Genomic DNA, 20,652 nt, shown 5'->3' on the forward strand with positions numbered 1-20,652 from the left:
GAGATTATTACGTCATCTATCAAATGATTGTTCCTCCTTATGCCTGACTACAAAATATCTTTAATGATGAGAACACCTGAAGCTCAACAACAAATGTCATCCACTACCCAGTTAGAGCGTATTAAAAACCAACCTCCAGGTTTAGCAGCAGATTATATTCTCCTCTGTTCATCTCAGCAATTGTTCCACTACGTTGTCTTGTTAAGGTTAACTGAAGGCCAGTGGTTGTAACGTGTGCTCTGCAAGTGCAGTCAGACAGATGAGCTCCTGATAGCCACAAAACAAAAGAGTTGAATGTTTTTACCAAAATGTCAGGACAACGTTCATCAAGTGGACACATCTCAGCTGGGGTTGGAGCCAGAGCAGGTGAGGTTGGTTTGGAAGTCACACCCAGACCAGGGCTTAGTGGGGACCCTGACAAAGGAGGCCAGAGAAGGGGTCCTAGAGCAGAGGCAGATGGAGGTGGATACAAGTACAGGAGGGGATGAAGATAAGGGCAGGAAGAAGTGAGGACAAGGACAGGAATTGGGCCACGGATCTAGAAACAGAGGAGAACAGGAATTACAAAGTAGGCAAACACGGTGTAACAAAATCTATTCGAGGCTACAATACGTGACTGACTGAGTGACAGAGAGTTGAGGCAGGAACCAGGTACCTGAAGCAGAACAGAAAGATGATGATGGCTGACAGCTGGAGGCCTGACTCCTGTACACCTGACTGCACTCCTGTAATTAAACACACACACACACACACACACATACACTCACACGCAGAAAGAAGGGAGGGGTTACCACCTAGGCAGAAGTGGTGGGCTTGTCTGAGGCGGTCCAGGTGGGTGCTGGTAGAGACAGGTTTAATTTGGGATACATGGAAGGTGGGATGGATACACAGAGAGGCAGGGAGCTTGAGGGGAACAGCACAGGGATTAATGACATAATCAGTCTCAAAAGGACCCACATAACAGAGGGACAGTTTCTTGAATTCCACTGTACAGGGGAAACCTGTAAAACAGAGCCATACCAGGGAGGCAGTGGTGGTTCGCTCGCTTCTGTGGTCTGGAGAAGGAGAGGGCGAGAGAGGCTATAAGCTATAAGATGGAGGGCCTGACAGAACCTCAGTATCATTTAAGGTAGGAAGTTAAGGTATCTGACACAACTTTACCCACTTCCAAGGAGCAAGGAGAAAGGAAGGGATCCAAAGAGGCCCAAACTCCAGCAACACAAGATAAGATAGGTATGAAACAAAAAAATACAAAACAGCCAGTCATTTCTGAACACATACATAACTGCCTATGGGGCTTCTTCAAAGGTGGGTTGGGCCTGTGGTCATGTGGCTTCAGGCCAATCGCTGTCCCAGTCTAGTGGGGGATGTCCAATAGGGGACCTGGATCAGAATCAGAATCAGAATCAGAATCAGTTTTATTGCCAAGTATGTTTCCACATACAAGGAATTTTTTCTGGTGATTGGTACAATTGAGGATCAGGGGGGATCAGCGACAGTGGGGCTCTCTAGCCTTGTTGATAAGGCTGATAGCAGACAGGAATAAGCTATTTTTGTGGCGAGAGGTTTTGGTCCTGAAGGACCGCAGCCTCCTGCCAGAGGGGAGTGTCACAAAAAGTTTGTGTCCAGGGTGGGAGGAGTCAGCTACAATCTTCCTTGCACGCCTCAGAGTCCTTGAGGCGTACAGGTCCTGGAGGGATGGAAGATTGCAGCCAATCACCTTCTCCGCAGAGTGGATGATACGCTGCAGTCTGTTATTGTCCCTCTCCGTGGCAGCAGCGTACCAGATGGTGATGGAGGAGGTGAGGATGGACTCAATGATGGAGGTGTAGAAGTTCACCATCATAGTCCTTGGCAAGTTGAACTTCTTCAACTGCCTCAGGAAATACATCCTCTGCTGAGCTTTTTTGATGAGGGAGCTGATGTTCAGCTCCCATTTGAGATCCTCTGTGATTGTGGTTCCCAAGAAGTGGAAATGCTCCACGGTAGCCACGGGGGAGTCGCAAAGGGTGATGGGGGTGGGTAGGGCTGGGCTCTTCCTGAAGTCCACTATCATTTCCACTGTCTTCAGAGCGTTTAGCTCTAGGTTGTTCTGCCTGCACCAGGTCACCAGACGGTCAGTCTCCCACCTGTAGGCAGACTCATCGCCATCAGAGATGAATCCAATGAGAGTGGTGTCGTCTGCAAACTTCAGGAGCTTGACAGACTGATGGCTGGAGGTGCAGGTGTTGGTGTACAGGGAGAAGAGCAGAGGAGAAAGAACGCAGCCTTGCGGGGATCCAGTGCTGATGGTCTGGGAGTCAGACACATGCTTTCCTAGCTTCACGTGCTGCCTCCTGTCAGACAGGAAGTCGGTGATCCACCTGCAGGTGGAGTCAGGCACGCTCAGCTGGGAGAGCTTGTCCTGCAGCAGAGCCGGGATGATGGTGTTGAAGGCAGAGCTGAAGTCCACAAACAGGATCCTGGCGTAGGTCCCTGAGGAGTCCAGGTGCTGGAGGATGAAGTGGAGAGCCACGTTGACGGCGTCATCTACAGACCTGTTGGCTCTGTAGGCGAACTGCAGGGGGTCCAGGAGTGGGTCAGTGATGGATTTGAGGTGGGACAGGACAAGGCGCTCAAATGATTTCATGACCACAGAGGTCAGGGCAACGGGTCTGTAGTCATTTAGTCCTGTGGGCCTTTGTTTTTTGGGGACAGGGATGATGGTGGAGGATTTGAAGCAGGCTGGCACGTGACAGGTCTCCAGTGAGGTGTTGAAGATGTCCGTGAACACCGGAGACAGCTGATCAGCACAGTGCTTCAGGGATGATGGAGAGACAGAGTCAGGACCGGCTGCTTTGCGGGGGTTCTGCTTCTTAAAAAGCCTGTTGACATCTCTCACCAGGATAGAGAGAGACGTTCCTTTGGTAGGGGAGGAGGAGGGGGGTTCTGATGTGGCTCTGATGTGGAGGTTAGTGTCAGGCCTGTCCCACTGTCTTTCAAAGCGGCAGTAGAACTCATTCAGATCATTGGCCAGGCGAAAGTCGTTAATGGAGTGGGGGGGTTTAGGTTTGTAGTTTGTGATCTTTCTGAGCCCTTTCCAGACAGAAGCAGAGTCGTTGGCTGAGAACTGGAGCTGAAGTTTCTCAGAGTACAGTCGTTTAGTTTCTCTCACCGCCTTGCTAAACCTGTGCTTGGACTCTTTAAACCTGTCCCTGTCCCCACTCCTGAAAGCTTCCTCCTTTTGCCTCCTGAGCTGACTGAGCTTAGCTGTGAACCAGGGTTTGTCATTGTTATAACTCACCCTGGTGCGTGATGGGATACAGCAGTCCTCACAGAAGCTGATGTATGACGTCACAGCCTCTGTGAACTCATCCAGACTGAACACTTCCCAGTTATTGCAGTCCAAACATGCCCGCAGATCCTCTATGGCTTCACTGCTCCACTGCTTCAATGTCCTCACGACAGGTTTACACAGTTTTAGTTTCTGCCTGTATGTGGGAATCAGGTGGACCATGACATGGTCAGAGTGGCCCAGTGCAGCCCGGGGGACGGCGTGATAAGCACCACTGATTGTGGTGTAACAGTGGTCCAGAGTGTTCCCCTCTCTGCTCGGGCAATTAACAAACTGTCTGTATTTGGGCAGTTCATGGCTGAGGTTACCTTTGTTAAAGTCACCAAGGACAATAACTAAGGAGTCCGGGTTGGTCCGCTCCACACACAGTATCTGCTGTGGCCTGTGGTGGGATGTAAACACCGACCAGGATGAATGAAGTGAACTCACGGGGGGAGTAGAAGGGCCTGCAGTTTATGATGAAAGTCTCCAGGTCAGGAGAACAGTGCTGCAGGATCACTGTCACGTCTCTGCACCAGCCACTGTTAGCATAAAAACACATTCCTCCACCTTTGGTTTTGCCGGACAGCTCTGTGTCGCGATCCGCTCTGAAGAGTTGGAAGCCGGCCAGCTCCAGTGCAGAGTCCAGAATCGATCCACACAGCCACGTTTCTGTGAAGCACAGAACGGAAGATGAAGAAAAGTCTCTGTTCTTCTGCACCAGTAGCTGAAGTTCATCCAGCTTGTTGGGCAGTGAACGCACCTTGGAGAGAAAGATACCTGGGAGTGGTGTGCAGAGTCTTAAATCCAAAAATAATTTAAAGAGGTTAAAAACTTAAAAGTGATATATATGTGAAAGGCACTACATAAATAGATACAACCACATCACTGCAGAGTTGGATGATTGGACTACATAACTATAAAAATGACACAGACACTGTAAAAAATCATCAATTGAGAAGTCCTCATTCAAAGATAAACTTTTAAGATGAAAAAATCCCGAATGCGTCTCCTGAGGGAATCAATGTTACCACCTCTTTAGTTTATCTTCAGAAGGTATGTATGATCGTTGAACATTGGAATTTGGAGTCAGGCTAGGGAACTATTTGGAGACTCCAAGTGAAAATCTGTCCTGCTTCTGGTGTTTTAGTCTGGAAGGAGGAATTGGGGAGGAGGTCAGGGTTGGATTGGCAAAGTTGGTAACACATTATAGGACTGCTGGTCAGATACAGCTCTACCTTAAAGATCAAGTATTGTAGAAAGTAATATTTCCATGTGTTTTTGATTATAAGCAGCTCTAGGTTCTATATTAATACTGTGAAAGTATCAAAGCCTCAGTCCACAGAGAAATGCACACAGCCTGTATTCAGAAACTCAGCCTTAAAACCAGCCGTAATATAACTGAACGCTGAACAAGACATTTTTATGCAAACAAGATGTTACCACTAACTTTAATGGACTGAAAATACAATGCCAAGTCGAAGCTCTGAAGCATCACTCTATCTTGATTGATAGGCAGGTCGCTGTGTGTGGTCTGATCTGTCAATCACACGGTAGCCACGCCATAAAACACAATGTTGATATTGTGGCCACAAATAAATCAATGTATTGGAAACACTGCTTGGGTTTGGTGTAAGGTATCAGGAATTTTCAAGGCTGAAGTCCAAAAGTCTCGAGTGGCTGGTGTCAAAGTTGAGTTGCAAGCCTCTCTTGGACCAAGATCTTTCCCTGACCTGAACCAAGAGCTGTGAAAGTCTAAACAGCACCATGATGCTGGAGTCACTACAAATCACTGTCTGTGGAAATGTCACTGATATTTTCAGTATCAATGTATTCACCACTTGCCAAATACATAAATAATATAAATGCTGGTGCAGTTTAGTTGTATATGTACATAATTGTGTTGAAATATAGACATGTTTATGGACATGAATTGTTTGAATAGTAGCTCATGTAACTGCTGCTGGTCCTGAGACAGACACATTGTCTCTGCTTGGTTTAGTTCAGATTAAACCAGATTTAGTCATATTTAGTCAAATTAGATCTGATTTAATGAGAACCATTCCAACTCAATATTTGTCCTTTGGGGAACTAATGCAAAAGGCTTAATTTAAACTGGACACAATAATATATTCAAATAACACTCATTACCATGTTAGCTGACTGTTGAATACTGGGTCGCTCATCAAATTTCATCCCAACTATAATTACACATATAAGCATTATGTAACCAATTCATTCAATCATGCTGTGGCGACATTCTTGTTTGATATCACTTGCTTTCTCTCTCTCTCACACACACGCATGCACACACACACACACACACACACACACACACACACACACACACACACACACACACACCCTACAGAGGACATTTAATTGATTTACATTAATTTCCTAGAGACTTACTCTAACCTTGAACCAAGTCTTCACCCTACGATTTAATGATGTACATTATGGTTAACTCTTTGAACTTGGGGACACTGGTTGTCACAAAGGGAAGGTGAGTCCTCACAATGTGTGTAAATAGAGCTATGTCCCCACAACATAAGTAATACAGGTACACACACAGACTGGTACACACAGGTTGCATGACCATGTTTACCACTCTTCTTCTGTTTTTTATTTTCAGTAGTTTAGAGTTTTTCCATTTGTCTGTAAACTCACTCATGTACCAACAAAAGTACATACACACATACACACACACACTCAGTCTCTCACTCTTCCATTTTCTCTGTCTAACAGATTTAGACACTCAGTACTCACTGACGCGGGCTCAGCGTGTCAGGGCGGCGATGTTCCCTGAGACCCTGGTGGAGGGGGAGGCAGCCATGCCTGTCCAATCAGATCCTTCACAGCAGAGCAACGTACAACGACTGGCTGAGCCCTCCCAGCTGCTGAAGACAGCCATCGTCCACCTGATAAACTATCAGGATGACGCTGAGCTGGCAACCAGGGCGGTGCCAGAGCTCACCAAGCTGCTGGCAGATGAGGATCCGGTACAGTGCCACAGATACTGAACCTGTATCACATTTTTAAACGCAAACGTGCCAATTTCTAAAACTGTCTCTCACATATCTAGGTTGTGGTGAACAAGGCAGCCATGATAGTCAACCAACTGACCCGGAAGGAAGCAAGTCGGCGCGTGCTGGTGCAGTCTCCGGCCATGGTGGGAGCTGTGGTGCGCGTCATGACAACAGCAGTTGACATGGAGACGGCCCGTTGTGCAGCCAGCGTGCTTCACAGCCTGTCACACCAGAGGGAAGGACTGCTGGCCATATTTAAGTCTGGAGGGATACCAGCACTGGTCCGCATGCTAAGGTAGAAATAACTAGATTAGATTACAATAAACTACATCATTACAGTAAACAATGTACGATATGAAAGCCAATTTGACCTCACCAGTGGTAGACCTCAGTGGTGTGGCATGGTTAAATGTGTGGAAGCCTGTTGAGACAGGTCCTTTAAACCTGCAATAACTGATTATTTTGGCCACTTGAGGGCAGCAGATCTCAAGATATTGTCACCTTTCAACTTGCCAACACACATCCAGCGCTGAAAGAGCAACATTATCATTCATCCGTCTCTCCCGTCAGCTCTGTGTTTGGTCTCCACCAGCTCCTGAGAAAAGCTAAATGCTCCACTGATCGTTCACTAGCTGGTCTCTGGCTGTTTGCTGAGCAGGTAGTGAATAGTGAATTGTGTCTAAAGGATGCTGAAAAGCTAGTTCATGCATTTGTTACCTCAAGACTGGACTACTGTAACTCTTTATTGTCAGGATGTCCCAAAAATTCAGTAAAAAGCCTCCAATTGATCCAAAATGCGGCAGCACGAGTACTGACAGGAACTAGGAAACGAGATCACATCTCTCCTGTGTTAGCTTCTCTGCATTGGCTCCCTGTAAAATCCAGGATAGAATTTAAAATCCTCCTCTTCACCTACAAAGCCATTAATGGTCAGGCACCATCGTACCTTGGAGAGCTTATAGTTCCCTATTTTCCCAATAGGACACTTCGCTCTCTAAATGCAGGTCTACTTGTGGTTCCCAGAGTTTGTAAGAGTAGAATGGGGGGCAGAGCCTTCAGCTATCAGGCTCCTCTCCTGTGGAACCAGCTCCCAGTGTGGGTTCGGGAGGCAGACACCCTCTCTACCTTTAAGATCAGGCTTAAAACCGTCCTGTTTAGTAAAGCTTATTGTTAGGGCTGGCTCGGGCATGTCCTGACCCATCCCTTAGTTATGCTGCTATAGAGCTAGACTGCTGGGGGATTCCCATGATTCACTGGGCTCTCTGTCTCTCTCTCTCTCTCTCTCTCTCTCTCTCTCCCCCCTCTCTCTCTCTCGATGACTTCATGCCATTAACTTTGTATTTTTTTCTCTCCCGTAGTTTGTGCTTCTCCTCTCTCTCCCTCTCTCTGTCCTCATTCTGCAGGTCTCTCTGCCTCTGGAGCAGCAGGATCCAGATCCACCACTACTCATCTTTACTATTAACCACTGTTATCTGTCATTATTATTGATAACACCATTACCTACACAGCTGTTCCTGGTCTCTCCCTCTCTCTCTTTTCTCCTCTCTCCTCCCCCCACCCCCCCTTTTTTATCTCCTAAACCCAACCGGTCGAGGCAGACGGCCGCCCACCCTGAGCCTGGTTCTGTTGGAGGTTTCTTCCTGTTAAAAGGGAGTTTTTCCTCCCCCCCGTCACTAAGCGCTTGCTCTTTGTGGGAACTGTTGGGTTTTTCTCTGTAACAAAGTAAGGTCTTGACCTTGCCCTGTAAAGTGCCTTGAGATAATGTATATTATGATTTGGCGCTATACAAATAAAATTGAATTGAATTGATTAGTGGCTTTTTACAGCTTTTTTTCTGAAAACAGTCCGAAAACTATGCTATGAAAGCAATGAGAGAGAACCAGAACAGTGATGTTGTGTCAGATAATAAATGAGGTGAAACTCACTGCAGATTCAGCTAATCATCTGGTTTATCATTACCAATGATCCTTTTCACAACGTCACATTGTTTTCACATTTTTATTTGATGTATTGTTGTAAGAGTATCAGTTATAGATGTGTTTGTTTAAACAAGTGGCCTAAAATTAACCCAATAAATGTTTTGCTTTAGTGGTGAAAATCTGATTTTGTAGAACAGAACAAACTTTTATCTGCCACTGTTTTTTGACTGTTTGGACTTTTATTTTGATACTACTTACCTTGTGTGTCTGTGGGTTGTACTTCCTGTCTTTGTCTAGTTTTCACATGTTGTTTGTGTGTGTCACATCTTCCTCATGTGTTCAATCCTACATATGTGAGCTCATGAGTTTTCCTGTGTCTTTGTGACCTATATTTCTCTGTAGTCTGTTCCTACCTGCCACCTTATCACCTGCCAATAAGCCTGCCTGTGTGTCTGTTTCTAGGTCCACCTTTACTGTTGCTGCCTCCAGATTGATTGTTATAATAAGAAAGACTATCCTCTGCTGAAAAACAACCCCATAGTTTGTCTGTACAAGCAGGTTATTATTTATATGATCCAAAGTTACAGTTTATTCTTAGGTGACCTCTAGTGGTCAATGTAAAGATGGGAGCAAAGTAGGAGGTCAGGTGACATAGTAAATCGAGAGACAAAAAAGGAGGAGGTTGAGGTGGATGAATGAGTCCACAAATCACAAGACTTTCCCTTCCAAACCAATAGTCAGTGTTGTTTCTTTTATCTATGACTTTTCCACAACCTTGACCACACGATTAACAATATAACCATGACAGTGACAATGAGATACGCCAACCACTGGTACACTCCGATTACTCAGGTCTACCTATGGCTGTTTTGAGGACTTGTGATAAAAAAAAGACAAACACTTACTATGAAATGAAGGAAGCAGGGGCTGAGGATCAAAATGATGAAAGTTTGCCAAGTGGCGAACTACTGACAGCTTTCAGCCTCCAATCTGGCAACTAGAGGTCATCTGAAAACTGTAGCAGATGAGGTTAGGCTTCAATTTTAGCATTAAATTTAAAGGTCTTTCCAACTGCCAGGCAGGGCTGCAGAGTTAATCCCCTACACAGGGGCTTAACAGAGGACAATAAATCACACTGCTAATTGATTCAGAGCTAAATTCACCCAGAAAATGAAAGGAAATTGAATAAAAATTAAAAGACCTTCAGAAAGAGCAGCCAGGTTGGTGTATGAGAACTGTATTAATGCTATCAACTTTTTCTCTCTCTGTGCCTCTTTGCCTCGGTCGTTAATACACTGGCTCTGTTTCTTAGATTTTTATTTAGCAGGTTTGGGTGTGCCCTTTGCCACAGTCACCCTCTGCAATCTCCTGCACAAATAAGTCTTTTTAATTCTTCATGTCTGTCTATGGTTGTGGGGACAAATTATGGTTGTAAACCATCATTGTGGACATTTTGTCTGCTCCTCACAATGGGCTGTTCAATGGTTAAGATTCAGTTTTAAGGTTCAGGTTAGAATTACGTTTAGATTATTGAACAGCTTAAGGGTTGGGTTTAGACATTATTTGTGATGGTCGTGATGTGATGGATGATAAAAATAGAAAGTCCAACAACAGGGGAACACCACTGAGTTGTTTCTAGTGGGAATGACTAAAGGCCAGAAAAAAGCTAGTATTTAGCTAGTAAGTAATCAAAGAATAATTGCCAAGGTATTGAGTTAACTCTCTTGTTCAAGCATATTTGTAAACTATTATTTAATAAATTATTTTAATAAGGAAAACACTAAAGCTGTGTCTGTGACCATGTGTGAATGCATGGTTTTTAGCTGTCACATACCCAAATGAGACAGTCTGGCCTATGGAGGATTTCAGCTTTGCATCCCCAGCTCCACCCACTCTTAACGTTGCGTCCCAAAGCAGCACTAAACACAAAATAGAATAGGGTACTGATATTAGTTTTGTATGTATTCTAATCCAAAGTACTGGATAAATTTAATTTTCATCTTGATGGTGGTATCAGGTGAAATGTCAATAGATCACCAAAGTTATTACAAATCATGACTGTGTAAGAAATGCATATCAATCCATCCAGTTGTTGCTGAGACTCAAAATCACCAATATCATTCTCATTGTGGTATTAGAGGTTAGGTCAGAGGACCACCAAAGGACCACCATGAGGATTCCCCCTCTGGGAACCATGAATGTCTGGTCAAAATTGTCATCAAATACTTGCTGGGATATTACAGTCGAAACTCTCCTGTCATCCACCGAACACCATAAGGCACTTTCTAGAAAGTTTGAGTTTGTTGGTACACGAGAGAGCGATGAACGCAAAGCAGACCGATTCAAGGGGAGCGAAGTCAAAGGACTGGGATAAGATCATATACAAGAAAATGAACTGCACAAGGAATAAGCTGGAACTCGAAAAGACGAAGACGAACTGCCCCCAGGGGAGGGAAAAAGCTAACTAAATACACTAGGAGAGGGGAGACAGTGATACACATCAAGGTTGGGCAGATAATCACAGTGGCAGGAAACACGAGGGCAGGAAGTGAATATGAATCTGTGTCCGAAATCACTCACTCATTCACTCCTCCCTACTCACTATCCAGGGAATTCTATGCAGATGACTATATAGTGAGCTCATTGGTAAAATTAAAGAGCACTTTCAGACACCACTTGGCTATTTTTTTTCAGTGCAAGTACAATTCATGATGGTATATGCTGTTTGGTTAGTGACCATCGGTTGTGCACTACTTTTCATGATGTTTAGTGAGACACTATGAGCCCACTATATAGTGTATAAAATTCTCACAATACATTCGGACAACAAAGAGTAGCATTTGAGCAGTGAGTGATTTTGGACACAACTACAGAGGTGGTGATTTCTAAATAAAATGGGAGTGTATCAAATGACATGACATAATCAAAATTGAAACCATGACCTAAGAAACAGAGGTGGACATGACAGCTCCAGTAAGTGATGGACTAACCAATCAACTGACAAAAGGAAAACCTGGGATTACTACCCTTAAAGCTCACATTAACCCTTTTAATCCAAAATGTACAGTATACAACATGCATTGCTGTGGCAATACAAAAAACCTGTAAATAAACGGAGTGAAAAGTCAGCAAAGACTTCTCAGGGTGAAAATAATGCACTGTCATTTTGTTTGGCTGACATAAATTGCTGGTTTCGCAAAACAGCTGGACTAGTGAGGGAGGGTGATGATTAAGTTATGAGTTAAAAAGGTTGCTGATTCATATTGTCTCAGTGATTGCTTTACCAGATGCTATGTTGAAAGCAAGCGACACCAACAACAAAAGCTTCTTCACCCCATGTCTGACTAACTTGTGTAGATGAGACACTAGTGTCAATAAAGGTCATAGATTGCTTAATGCCCCTTGAAGTGAGTTATTTTTGTGAAATCTCTACACCCTTTTCTCTCGGCTTCCTCTCTGTCTCCTCACTCATGCAGTTCACCAGTGGAATCAGTCTTATTTTATGCTATCACCACCCTCCACAACCTGCTGCTACACCAAGAAGGGGCCAAGATGGCGGTGCGTCTTGCTGATGGCCTGCAGAGGATGGTTCCATTACTGAAAAAGAGCAATCCCAAGTTCCTGGCCATCACCACTGACTGTCTGCAGCTCCTGTCCTACGGCAACCAGGAGAGCAAGGTGAGGAGAGGACCTTAACACTGGGAAGAGATCCTTGATGCATCATCTTATTCATGACACAATTATGCCTCCTACTTCCTGTTTATTTTCAGCTCATCATCTTAGCCAATGGAGGTCCAGAGGGTCTGGTGTTCATCATGAGGAACTACAACTATGAGAAGCTCCTGTGGACCACCAGCCGCGTTCTTAAAGTGCTGTCTGTCTGTCCCAGCAACAAGCCAGCAATTGTAGAGGCTGGTACGTCCACATCACTGGACTTGAATGTAGAAGATAAAAAATGGTTGTTTGTATACTTTGTAACTGTATTTTTGCATCTGTGTCCAGGTGGTATGCAAGCTTTGGGCCAACATCTTACAGGTTCAAGTCAGCGTCTGATCCAGAACTGTCTGTGGACTCTCCGCAACCTGTCAGACGCTGCAACTAAACAGGTATGTATGGCTTTACCAACTACTCCTGAGGATGCTTCTACTGTTACTACTAGCATTGCTATGTTTTTCTCAAGAGGAGAAAAAACATTTGAAATAAATGAACTGCAGTCTAACAGTTTTCCTGCCAGATTCTTCACTTGCTCCTCTGTGTCTGATTTAAGAGAGAATCGAGCAGCTGGTTTGACAGTCTGGAGCAGCGAGAGAGTCTGACAGGCAGCTGGCTCTGGAGAGCTGGTCAGCAGGGAGGGAGCTGGTCCACCTCATATTGTGGATGGTGCTCCTGCATTATTTTCAACGAGAAGGGCACTCAAAAAGTACAGACACCAGACTTTGGAGAAAAAAAAATTCAAATTTAAAGTAAATGATGTGCTCCAAAATTTAGCTGCCCCTGCCCCATCTGTCCACCAAGTTTGGTGGAATAGCTAGAATGGCATGGTCTGGGCACACTTTCCACAGTTGTTGTTGTTGACCTCAGCTTGTCTGGTAGGAGGCAGCTGTGGGTGGTGTGTTGCTGTTCCCTCTAAAGTCTGTTATGCGTTTCAGTCCTTGCCACAAAGACCTGTTGTTAGTGCTCAGCTGTGATTCCCTTTGGGCTGGTTTAATTGCTGTCTGGAGGGCTGGTGCGCCTCTGCGTTCCTGGAGGTAAAAACTGTTTACCTCACTGTTAATCCAGGGTTTCTGGTAAGGAAAGATCTTGACTTTTCTTGATGGGACAACATCGTCTATGCACTTCCTGAGTAATCCACAGACTGTCTGCATACTTGTCAATGCTGTCGTTGGTTCCAAAGCAGACCATATCCCAGTCCACATGATCAAAATAGATAGATAGATAGATAGATACTCAGTGACAGGGAATGCAGCCTCCAGGTGCACAGTTTACTGCTTGTAGATGAAAGTGCTAACAGAACAATACAACCACTAAACCTTGCAGGGGCTTGTGACAAGGCCACCATGCGTGGCACCATTTTGGTCCTCTGACAAATGAATTCAGTCTTCCAATTTTATCTTATCAGTTTAATTTTCTGGATAAAAAACACTTCTCTGATTTGTGGCTTTGTTCTGTCTCTGTGTGTCTCTACTGGGCTCTCTCTGTAGGAGGGGTTAGATGGTCTGCTGCAGATACTGGTCACCCAGCTGGGCTCAGATGACGTCAACATGTTGACCTGCGCAACTGGTATCCTGTCCAATCTCACCTGTAACAACTCACGCAACAAGGTAACCACGATGAGATGCCATATGTTTAACAGTGGTCATGAACAGTCACTCTAACAGCGTGAGCATTAGTCAGCTGATGGAACAGCCTCACTCCCACCGGATGTTGGAACCTGGCTTCAGGATCTGCTCCCATTCAGCCACAGGAGCCTTACAGACTGCCCCAGACCAGAAGTACACATCAGTATGTTCCCAGAAGGTGTTCCTCATTATTCTGTCTTAAACTGTCACTATAAAGAAATGGCACTAAGAAATGCTAATTGGATTAGATTAAATATGGATTATGACATATTAAGTCATAAATCTATGTAATTGTAATGGCTCATATGCACTTAGATGTAACTCTTTTACTGGACTTTTCTGGTGATGTCACCCTGCATCGTCAACACTACACAAACCCACGCAGGATAATCGGTAGGTACCGCTGCCCTTTATTGAACCTGGTTATTCTTTTGTGTCAAAGAGAGCCCTTTAGGTAAAAAATAACAATGAACATTTTGTCCTGACGTCAGGTTTTATTTAACTTCTGTTCCACCAACCTCTATGACTCAATCCAAGCTCTCATTCAGCATTTCTTTACTTCCCATCTTCATCATCCACTACAAGATCATTATTTTATCAAAATCAAACAACAGTTACGCTAATCCTGCATTATGATTGGCATACATGGGGGTAGGGTTGGGGGTTGGGGTAATCACTTCATTTGGGTCACCTGGTAGTCACCCTCCTTCCTTGGTGTTTCGTTGATACACCAGGTGCACCCCTGTCTGCAGACTGTGGCTTCTTTTGCTGCTTCTATTGTTGTTGTTGGTTTAGGGCTCATGGGAAATAGTGTTCATTCTACAACATTGAAAAACTGAAATATTGAATAAATAACAACATTAGATAATTCAAAAATAATAATAGTAAAAATACTGTTGTCATCTTAATATATGGAGTGAACGACTTCAGAATCAGTGAATGCACCTGACGTCTTTTTACGCCCTGATTGATCAGAGAAACCTGCTGTATTCACATGACGTCGTCGTGTCACTGTCAGCAGATGGATTTAACTTTAGTTTAGCATTTGACTTCTGCTAAAATCTACAAACACAAATCCCTGTGTCTGCTCCGCTTTGCTTTCACCAAAACCCACCTTTTCTTCAGGTGGTCTCATTCCATCTGGGTTTGATTGACAGCTTTCACACCAGCCTGTACAAATTGTGCCCCACCAGGTTTGGTGTGAATCTGCTGGTTTATGCATATTCATGCATGTTGTATTAATGTGAATGTGAATGTGAATATAAACACACCTTAATGAAAGTTCAGACAGACTCCTGCAGGATTAGAACCACAGGAGTTTCTGTGGAGCATGTGTGACATGCAGAGCTTTCAGAAGCTTCTCACAATTTTACATCCAGTGTCTTGATTGTTCTGGTGTGGATTTATTAACAAAAACAACAAAAAGAAGAGGAATCCTATCCTTCATCTGTAGTGTGTGTGTGTGTGTGTGTGTGTGTGTGTGTGTGTGTTCCTTTGTTATTAGTTAATGAAAAATCCCAGCTGCCCCGGACACTCAGACAATCTGCACAAAATCAATTTACAAAAGCAATATATCATATTGATATTTACTGTTTGTTTTCTGGTTTTTAAGCTTGGACACACACACGCGCGCGAGCACACACACACATGCACATGCACACTCATGCACACACAGACATATTTATTGTTGTTTTCTCTCTGCTCCATGTTTTAAAAGTGAATTGCTGTATTATTCATAGAGGCTTTCATGCCACAAATGAAGCTTGACTGTGCACCTGCATCTCAGATGAGGAATCCCACTCTCTTCTCTTCCACCTGTTCTCCCTCAGACTCTGGTGACTCAGTACGGCGGCGTGGAGGCGCTCATTCATGCTGTGCTTCGGGCTGGGGAGAAGGAGGACGTTGCTGAGCCGGCGGTTTGCGCCCTGCGGCACCTCACCTCCCGACACCAAGATGCTGAGCTGGCCCAGAATGCAGTGCGGCTGCACTACGGCATCCCTGCTGTTGTGAAGCTGCTGGGGCAGCCACACTACTGGCCTGTGGTAAAGGTGAGGGAAGGCACTGCTTGGAAGGAAAGGGAGGGGAAGGGAAGGGAGGGGAAGGATGTTAATAGCATTGATGCTCTGAAGGGAGATGATGATATAAAAGACAACACTTCAGTTTGAGCACTGCTGTACTGAGACAGAATTCATCACACACTTACAGTGGGGGGTTCAAAAGTTTTGGACCCCCACTGTGAATAGGTAGAACAGCCAGCAAGCAAACACACACACACACCATGGCACACATCTCCCATCATGCTTCACTCCTGAAACACTTGAGCTGTAGCAACAGCCGCTGGCATGCTGCGTCCCTGGAGAGACAGACAGACAGATGAAGATAGAGGAGGACTGGGAGCTCCAGAGACGAAGCTGGTTGTTTTAGTTCCTAAGGAGCTCCTTTAGTTCCTAAGGAGACTGAGACTGAGAGAGAGAGGAGACAGGATCTGGGTTTCAATCCAAGTAAAATTAACAAGACTAAAAGTCTGAAGAGCTGCAAGGAGCCTGTAGAGGTTTGTTAATGCTGGAAATGAACAACGCACTGACAGTCGACTGTTGATAATCTGTGGAGCCTGGACTGTGCTCTTGGTATATTTACACTGTTTAATTACGGTCACTTAAACTGAATAGAGGTAATTAATAGTGCTGTCAAAGCAATTGTGCTGTCAAAGCACTATTAATTACCTCTATTCCTAACTTCTGTTGCATTTTTCAGCTGTCCATCTCACATACATCTGACAGAGAAAATATGTTTCTGTCACAACTTCAGCCAGGCTTTAGTTTTTCATTTGTCTGTTTCCTGTTTTGCCACACTAACTCTCATGTGATTTCAGACTCTGCCACTCCCTCCTGCTCTGCATTACCTGCTGATTTCATTCACCTGGCCTGCCCCGCCCCCTTACTCACTTGCTCCTCATCAGCTAATCAGCCCTTAGTATATGTACCGGTCCATTTCCCTCAGTTCTTTGCCAGATTGTCTAGTGTGTTTACCTAGCTCTCCAGCATCCTGTTATTCTGATTCTGATTCCGATTCCGATTCCGATTCTGATCCTGATCCTGCCTGTTTGTGTCTTGACCTGCCTTTTTGGACTTTGGACCTTCCCTTTTGCCTGCTCCTACTGGATTTGTTTGCTACACGGATTGACTACCTGGTTTGACCTCGGCTTGTTATTTAACACTGTTCCTTCACCTGAAGTGTTTCTGTGTCGTGCTATTGCGTTCTTGCCTGCCACTTTGTGGGACCTGACAGTACAATCTGGCCGAGAATGGACCCAACACACAATCCTTGAGAATAGCCTCGAGAATATTGAGTGCGTCCTCCAGCAGCACGAGGCCATGATGTCCGCTGCCACAATGGAAGCCAGGCAGGCGGCGGAGGCTAATACACGGGCGCTAACGGCATTAGCTGAACAGATGCAGCAGCTAACTGCGCGACTCATGAATCCTACTGCTCACGCACCGGCAGCACGTGCCACCACTGGCACTGTCAACTCCACCACTCCCCAATGTTTCTCCTGAGCCCCGGGTGGGGACCCCTGAGCGCTATGATGGCGACCCAGAAACCTGCAGCCCCTTCCTTGTAAACTGTTCCTTGCTGTTCTCCCTCCAGCCTCGCACTTTCGCCTCTGAACAAGCTAAAGTTGCGTTCACCATCAACCACCGCACAGGTAGAGCTCGTCTGTGGGGAACCGCGCAGTGGGATAGTCAGTCTCCAGCCTGCTCCTCTTTTCAGTTGTTTGCCGAGGAGCTGCGCAAGGTTTTCGGCTTGGGGGCCACCAGATCAGAGGCTGCACAGGGACTCATGGGCATGCAGCAGGGAGACCGCACGGTGGCGGATTATTCTATCAATTTCCGCACCAACCCCGCCAAACCAGGTGGAACTCCGAGGCTCTGGTAGACGCTTTTCTCCACGGACTGGCGGACTACATTAAGGATGGACTGGTCTCCCACACAGTTCCGCTGACGTTGGATGGGGTCATCGAGTTGGCAATCCAGATTGACCTGCGTTTCCAGGCACTTCGTCGGGAGAGACGCCAGGGGCCCTCTCAACGCCAGTCGATTTTCCAGACCACAGGGGGGGTCAGTCACTCCACTGAGGGGCCACCAGTGGAGTCTGAGCCAATGCAGCTGGGCCGTGCTTCCCTCACGCCAGAGGAACGCAAACGACGCAGGCAGAGAAACCTCTGTATGTACTGTGGCAAGGGTGGACATTACAGATTGACCTGCCCAGTAAAAGACCAGGCTCACCCGTAATCGAGGAGGTACTGGTGAGCCCTACGACGACGCAGTCTCCTCTAAGACCACGACTTTCGGCCCGCCTGCTCCTTTCCAATGGTCCTCGGACCCTGGCCGTGTTAATATACTCTAGGACAGACGCCTGCATCATCGACGAGGGGCTGGTACAGCAGTTGGGGCTTGAGCGGGTTCCATTGTCTGATCCGGTTTCTGCACGAGCTCTCGATGGCCACGTCCTGGGGACTGTCACACACCAGACCGCCCAGGTACCCATGCTGCTGTCAGGGAACCATTATGAGTTGGCCCAGTTTCACATCCTGAACTCCCCCAGTCAGCCTCTCATTCTGGGGTATCCATGGCTTTGTCAACACAACCCCAACATTGACTGGGAACGGGGGGTCATCCGTGAGTGGGGAACCACTTGTCACCGCACCTGCCTGAAACAAGCCTCGTCTCCACCCCAGTCGTCCCCTTCCAGTCCACCACCTGACATCTCCGGGGTGCCACCAGAGTACCACAGCCTCCGCCTGGTGTTCGGTAAATCTAAAGCGTTGTCTTTACCTCTTCATCGGCCATACGACTGCTCTATCGACCTCCAGCCTGGCACATCTCCACCCAAAGGCCGCCTGTACTCACTGTCGGCTCCCGAGAGAAAGGCGATGGAGGTCTACATCAACGACTCCCTGGCAGCAGGCATCATCCGTCCATCTTCCTCTCCCGCAGGAGCCAGTTTCTTCTTTGTGGAGAAGAAGGACAAGACTTTAAGGCCCTGCATTGATTACCGAGGACTTAATGATATCTCCATCAAGAACCGCTACCCGCTGCCACTCATCTCATCTGCCTTTGAGTTGCTCCAGGGGGCCACCATCTTCACCAAACTACGCCTATCACCTGGTCTGCATCAGGGAGGGGGACGAGTGGAAGACAGCATTCAACACCCCTTCGGGGCATTATGAATACCTTGTAATGCCCTTCGGCCTCACCAACGCCCCTGCCATCTTCCAAGCTCTGGTCAATGATGTCCTTCGGGACATGCTCAACCGGTTCGTGTTCGTCTACCTAGATGACATCTTGATTTTTTCCAAGTCTCGAGAAGAGCACATCATCCATGTTCAGTCTGTGCTCCAACGTCTCCTTGAGAACTCCCTGTTTGTCAAGGCGGAGAAGTGCGAGTTCCACGCGTCTACAGTCTCGTTCCTGGGGTACGTCGTGGCCAAGGGCAGTCTCCAGATGGACCCGGCGAAGGTCTCAGCAGTCACCTCCTGGCGCGTTCCTGACTCCCGTAAACTGCTCCAACGCTTCCTGGGTTTTGCCAACTTCTACCGCCGCTTCATCCGAAACTACAGCTCCGTGGCCGCTCCCCTCACGGCTCTCACCAGCTCCAAGGTGCCGTTCCGCTGGAGCCCAGCAGCCGAGGCCGCCTTCAGGACCCTCAAACTCAGGTTCACCACAGCGCCCATTCTCCAGCTGCCGGATCCCGACCGCCAGTTCATGGTGGAGGTGGACGCTTCCGACGTGGGGGTGGGGGCGGTGCTCTCACAACGGTCTGCCTCCGACCAGAAGGCACATCCCTGTGCCTTCTTCTCTTGGCATCTGTCCACAGCTGAGAGGAACTACGACATCGGCAACAGAAAATTGCTGGCGGTAAAGTTGGCTTTGGAGGAATGGAGACATTGGTTGGAGGGTGCGAAGGTACCGTTTATAGTCTGGACTGATCACAAAAATTTAGAATACATACGCACAGCCAAAAGACTGAACTCTCGCCAAGCCCGCTGGTCCCTGTTTTTCACCCAGTTCTGCTTCACCCTCTCCTATCGGCCGGGGTCCCGCAACACCAAGCCGGACGCCCTGTCTTGCCAGTTCCAGAAGGGAAGAGATTTGGGGGGGGAGCCAGCCAACATTCTTCCACCCCCCTGTGTGGTGGCTACTCTTACCTAGGACATGGAAGAAAGGATAAGAGTGGCTACAGGGGGTCAGGCTGGTCCTAGTGCCTGCCCGCCCAACCGCCTCTACGTTCCGGAGGCCTTGAGGTTGGAAGTTCTGCAGTGGGCCCACTCCAGCAAGCTCACCTGCCATCCCGGATCCCAGCGCACACGAGACTTCCTCTCCCAGCGGTTCTGGTGGCCCACATTGGCTAAGGATGCAAGTGACTTTATTAAGGCCTGTCTCATCTGCAATCAACACAAGGCCTCACATCAGGCGCCTGCAGGGCTCCTTCGGCCCCTCCCGGTTCCACATCGTCCCTGGTCCCACATCTCGTTGGATTTTGTCACCGGTCTTCCTCCTTCCCAGGGCCACACGGTCATCCTTACAGTAGTGGACCGGTTCAGTAAGATGGCACATTTTGTGCCCCTGCCTAAGTTGCCGTCAGCCAAAGAGACTGCCCAGTTGGTGCTGCTACAGGTGTTCCACCTGCATGGCCTCCCAGTTGACGTATTGTCCGACCGGGGTCCCCAGTTTACCTCTGTCTTCTGGAGGGAGTTCTGCAGCCTGGTGGGGGCCACAGCTAGTCTCTCCTCTGGATTCCATCCACAGACCAATGGACAGAGTGAAAGGATGAACCAGGAGATGGAAACGGCTCTGCGCTGCCTGGTTTCACGGAATCCATCGTCCTGGTCCCAACAACTCCTGTGGGTGGAGTACGCCCACAATTCGCTAACCAGCTCTGCTACCGGCCTTTCCCCATTCCAGTGTGCGTATGGGTACCAGCCCCCTCTCTTTCCGGCCCTGGAAAGGGAAGTCTCCTGCCCCTCGGTCCAAGCCTTCATCCGTCGCTGT

General features: G+C 47.0%; 1 protein-coding gene and 1 long non-coding RNA gene across 2 annotated transcripts in view; one reads left to right on the forward strand and one right to left on the reverse strand.

Moving 5' to 3' along the window:
- Window positions 1–20,652, forward strand: part of LOC139634726 (junction plakoglobin-like) — a 152,606-nt gene that overhangs the window by 98,106 nt on the left and 33,848 nt on the right. Inside the window, exons 4-10 of the mRNA XM_071501333.1 lie at window positions 6,062–6,315; window positions 6,399–6,637; window positions 11,738–11,939; window positions 12,032–12,176; window positions 12,264–12,367; window positions 13,463–13,582; window positions 15,430–15,648. Of these exons, the coding sequence (XP_071357434.1) occupies window positions 6,062–6,315; window positions 6,399–6,637; window positions 11,738–11,939; window positions 12,032–12,176; window positions 12,264–12,367; window positions 13,463–13,582; window positions 15,430–15,648 (1,283 nt within the window). The remainder of the gene's footprint in view (window positions 1–6,061; window positions 6,316–6,398; window positions 6,638–11,737; window positions 11,940–12,031; window positions 12,177–12,263; window positions 12,368–13,462; window positions 13,583–15,429; window positions 15,649–20,652) is intronic.
- Window positions 15,521–16,876, reverse strand: LOC139634728 (uncharacterized). Its single transcript, XR_011694046.1, has 3 exons — window positions 16,546–16,876; window positions 15,878–15,953; window positions 15,521–15,661 (listed from the first exon to the last, which is right to left on the reverse strand). It is a non-coding gene; the product is annotated as an uncharacterized lncRNA (long non-coding RNA).

Source organism: Trachinotus anak, unplaced genomic scaffold (genome assembly GCF_046630095.1).
Source record: "Trachinotus anak isolate AG129_WGS33_773 ecotype Australia unplaced genomic scaffold, CSIRO_AGI_Tana_v1 ptg000017l, whole genome shotgun sequence".
NCBI classification, from domain to species: domain Eukaryota; kingdom Metazoa; phylum Chordata; class Actinopteri; order Carangiformes; family Carangidae; genus Trachinotus; species Trachinotus anak.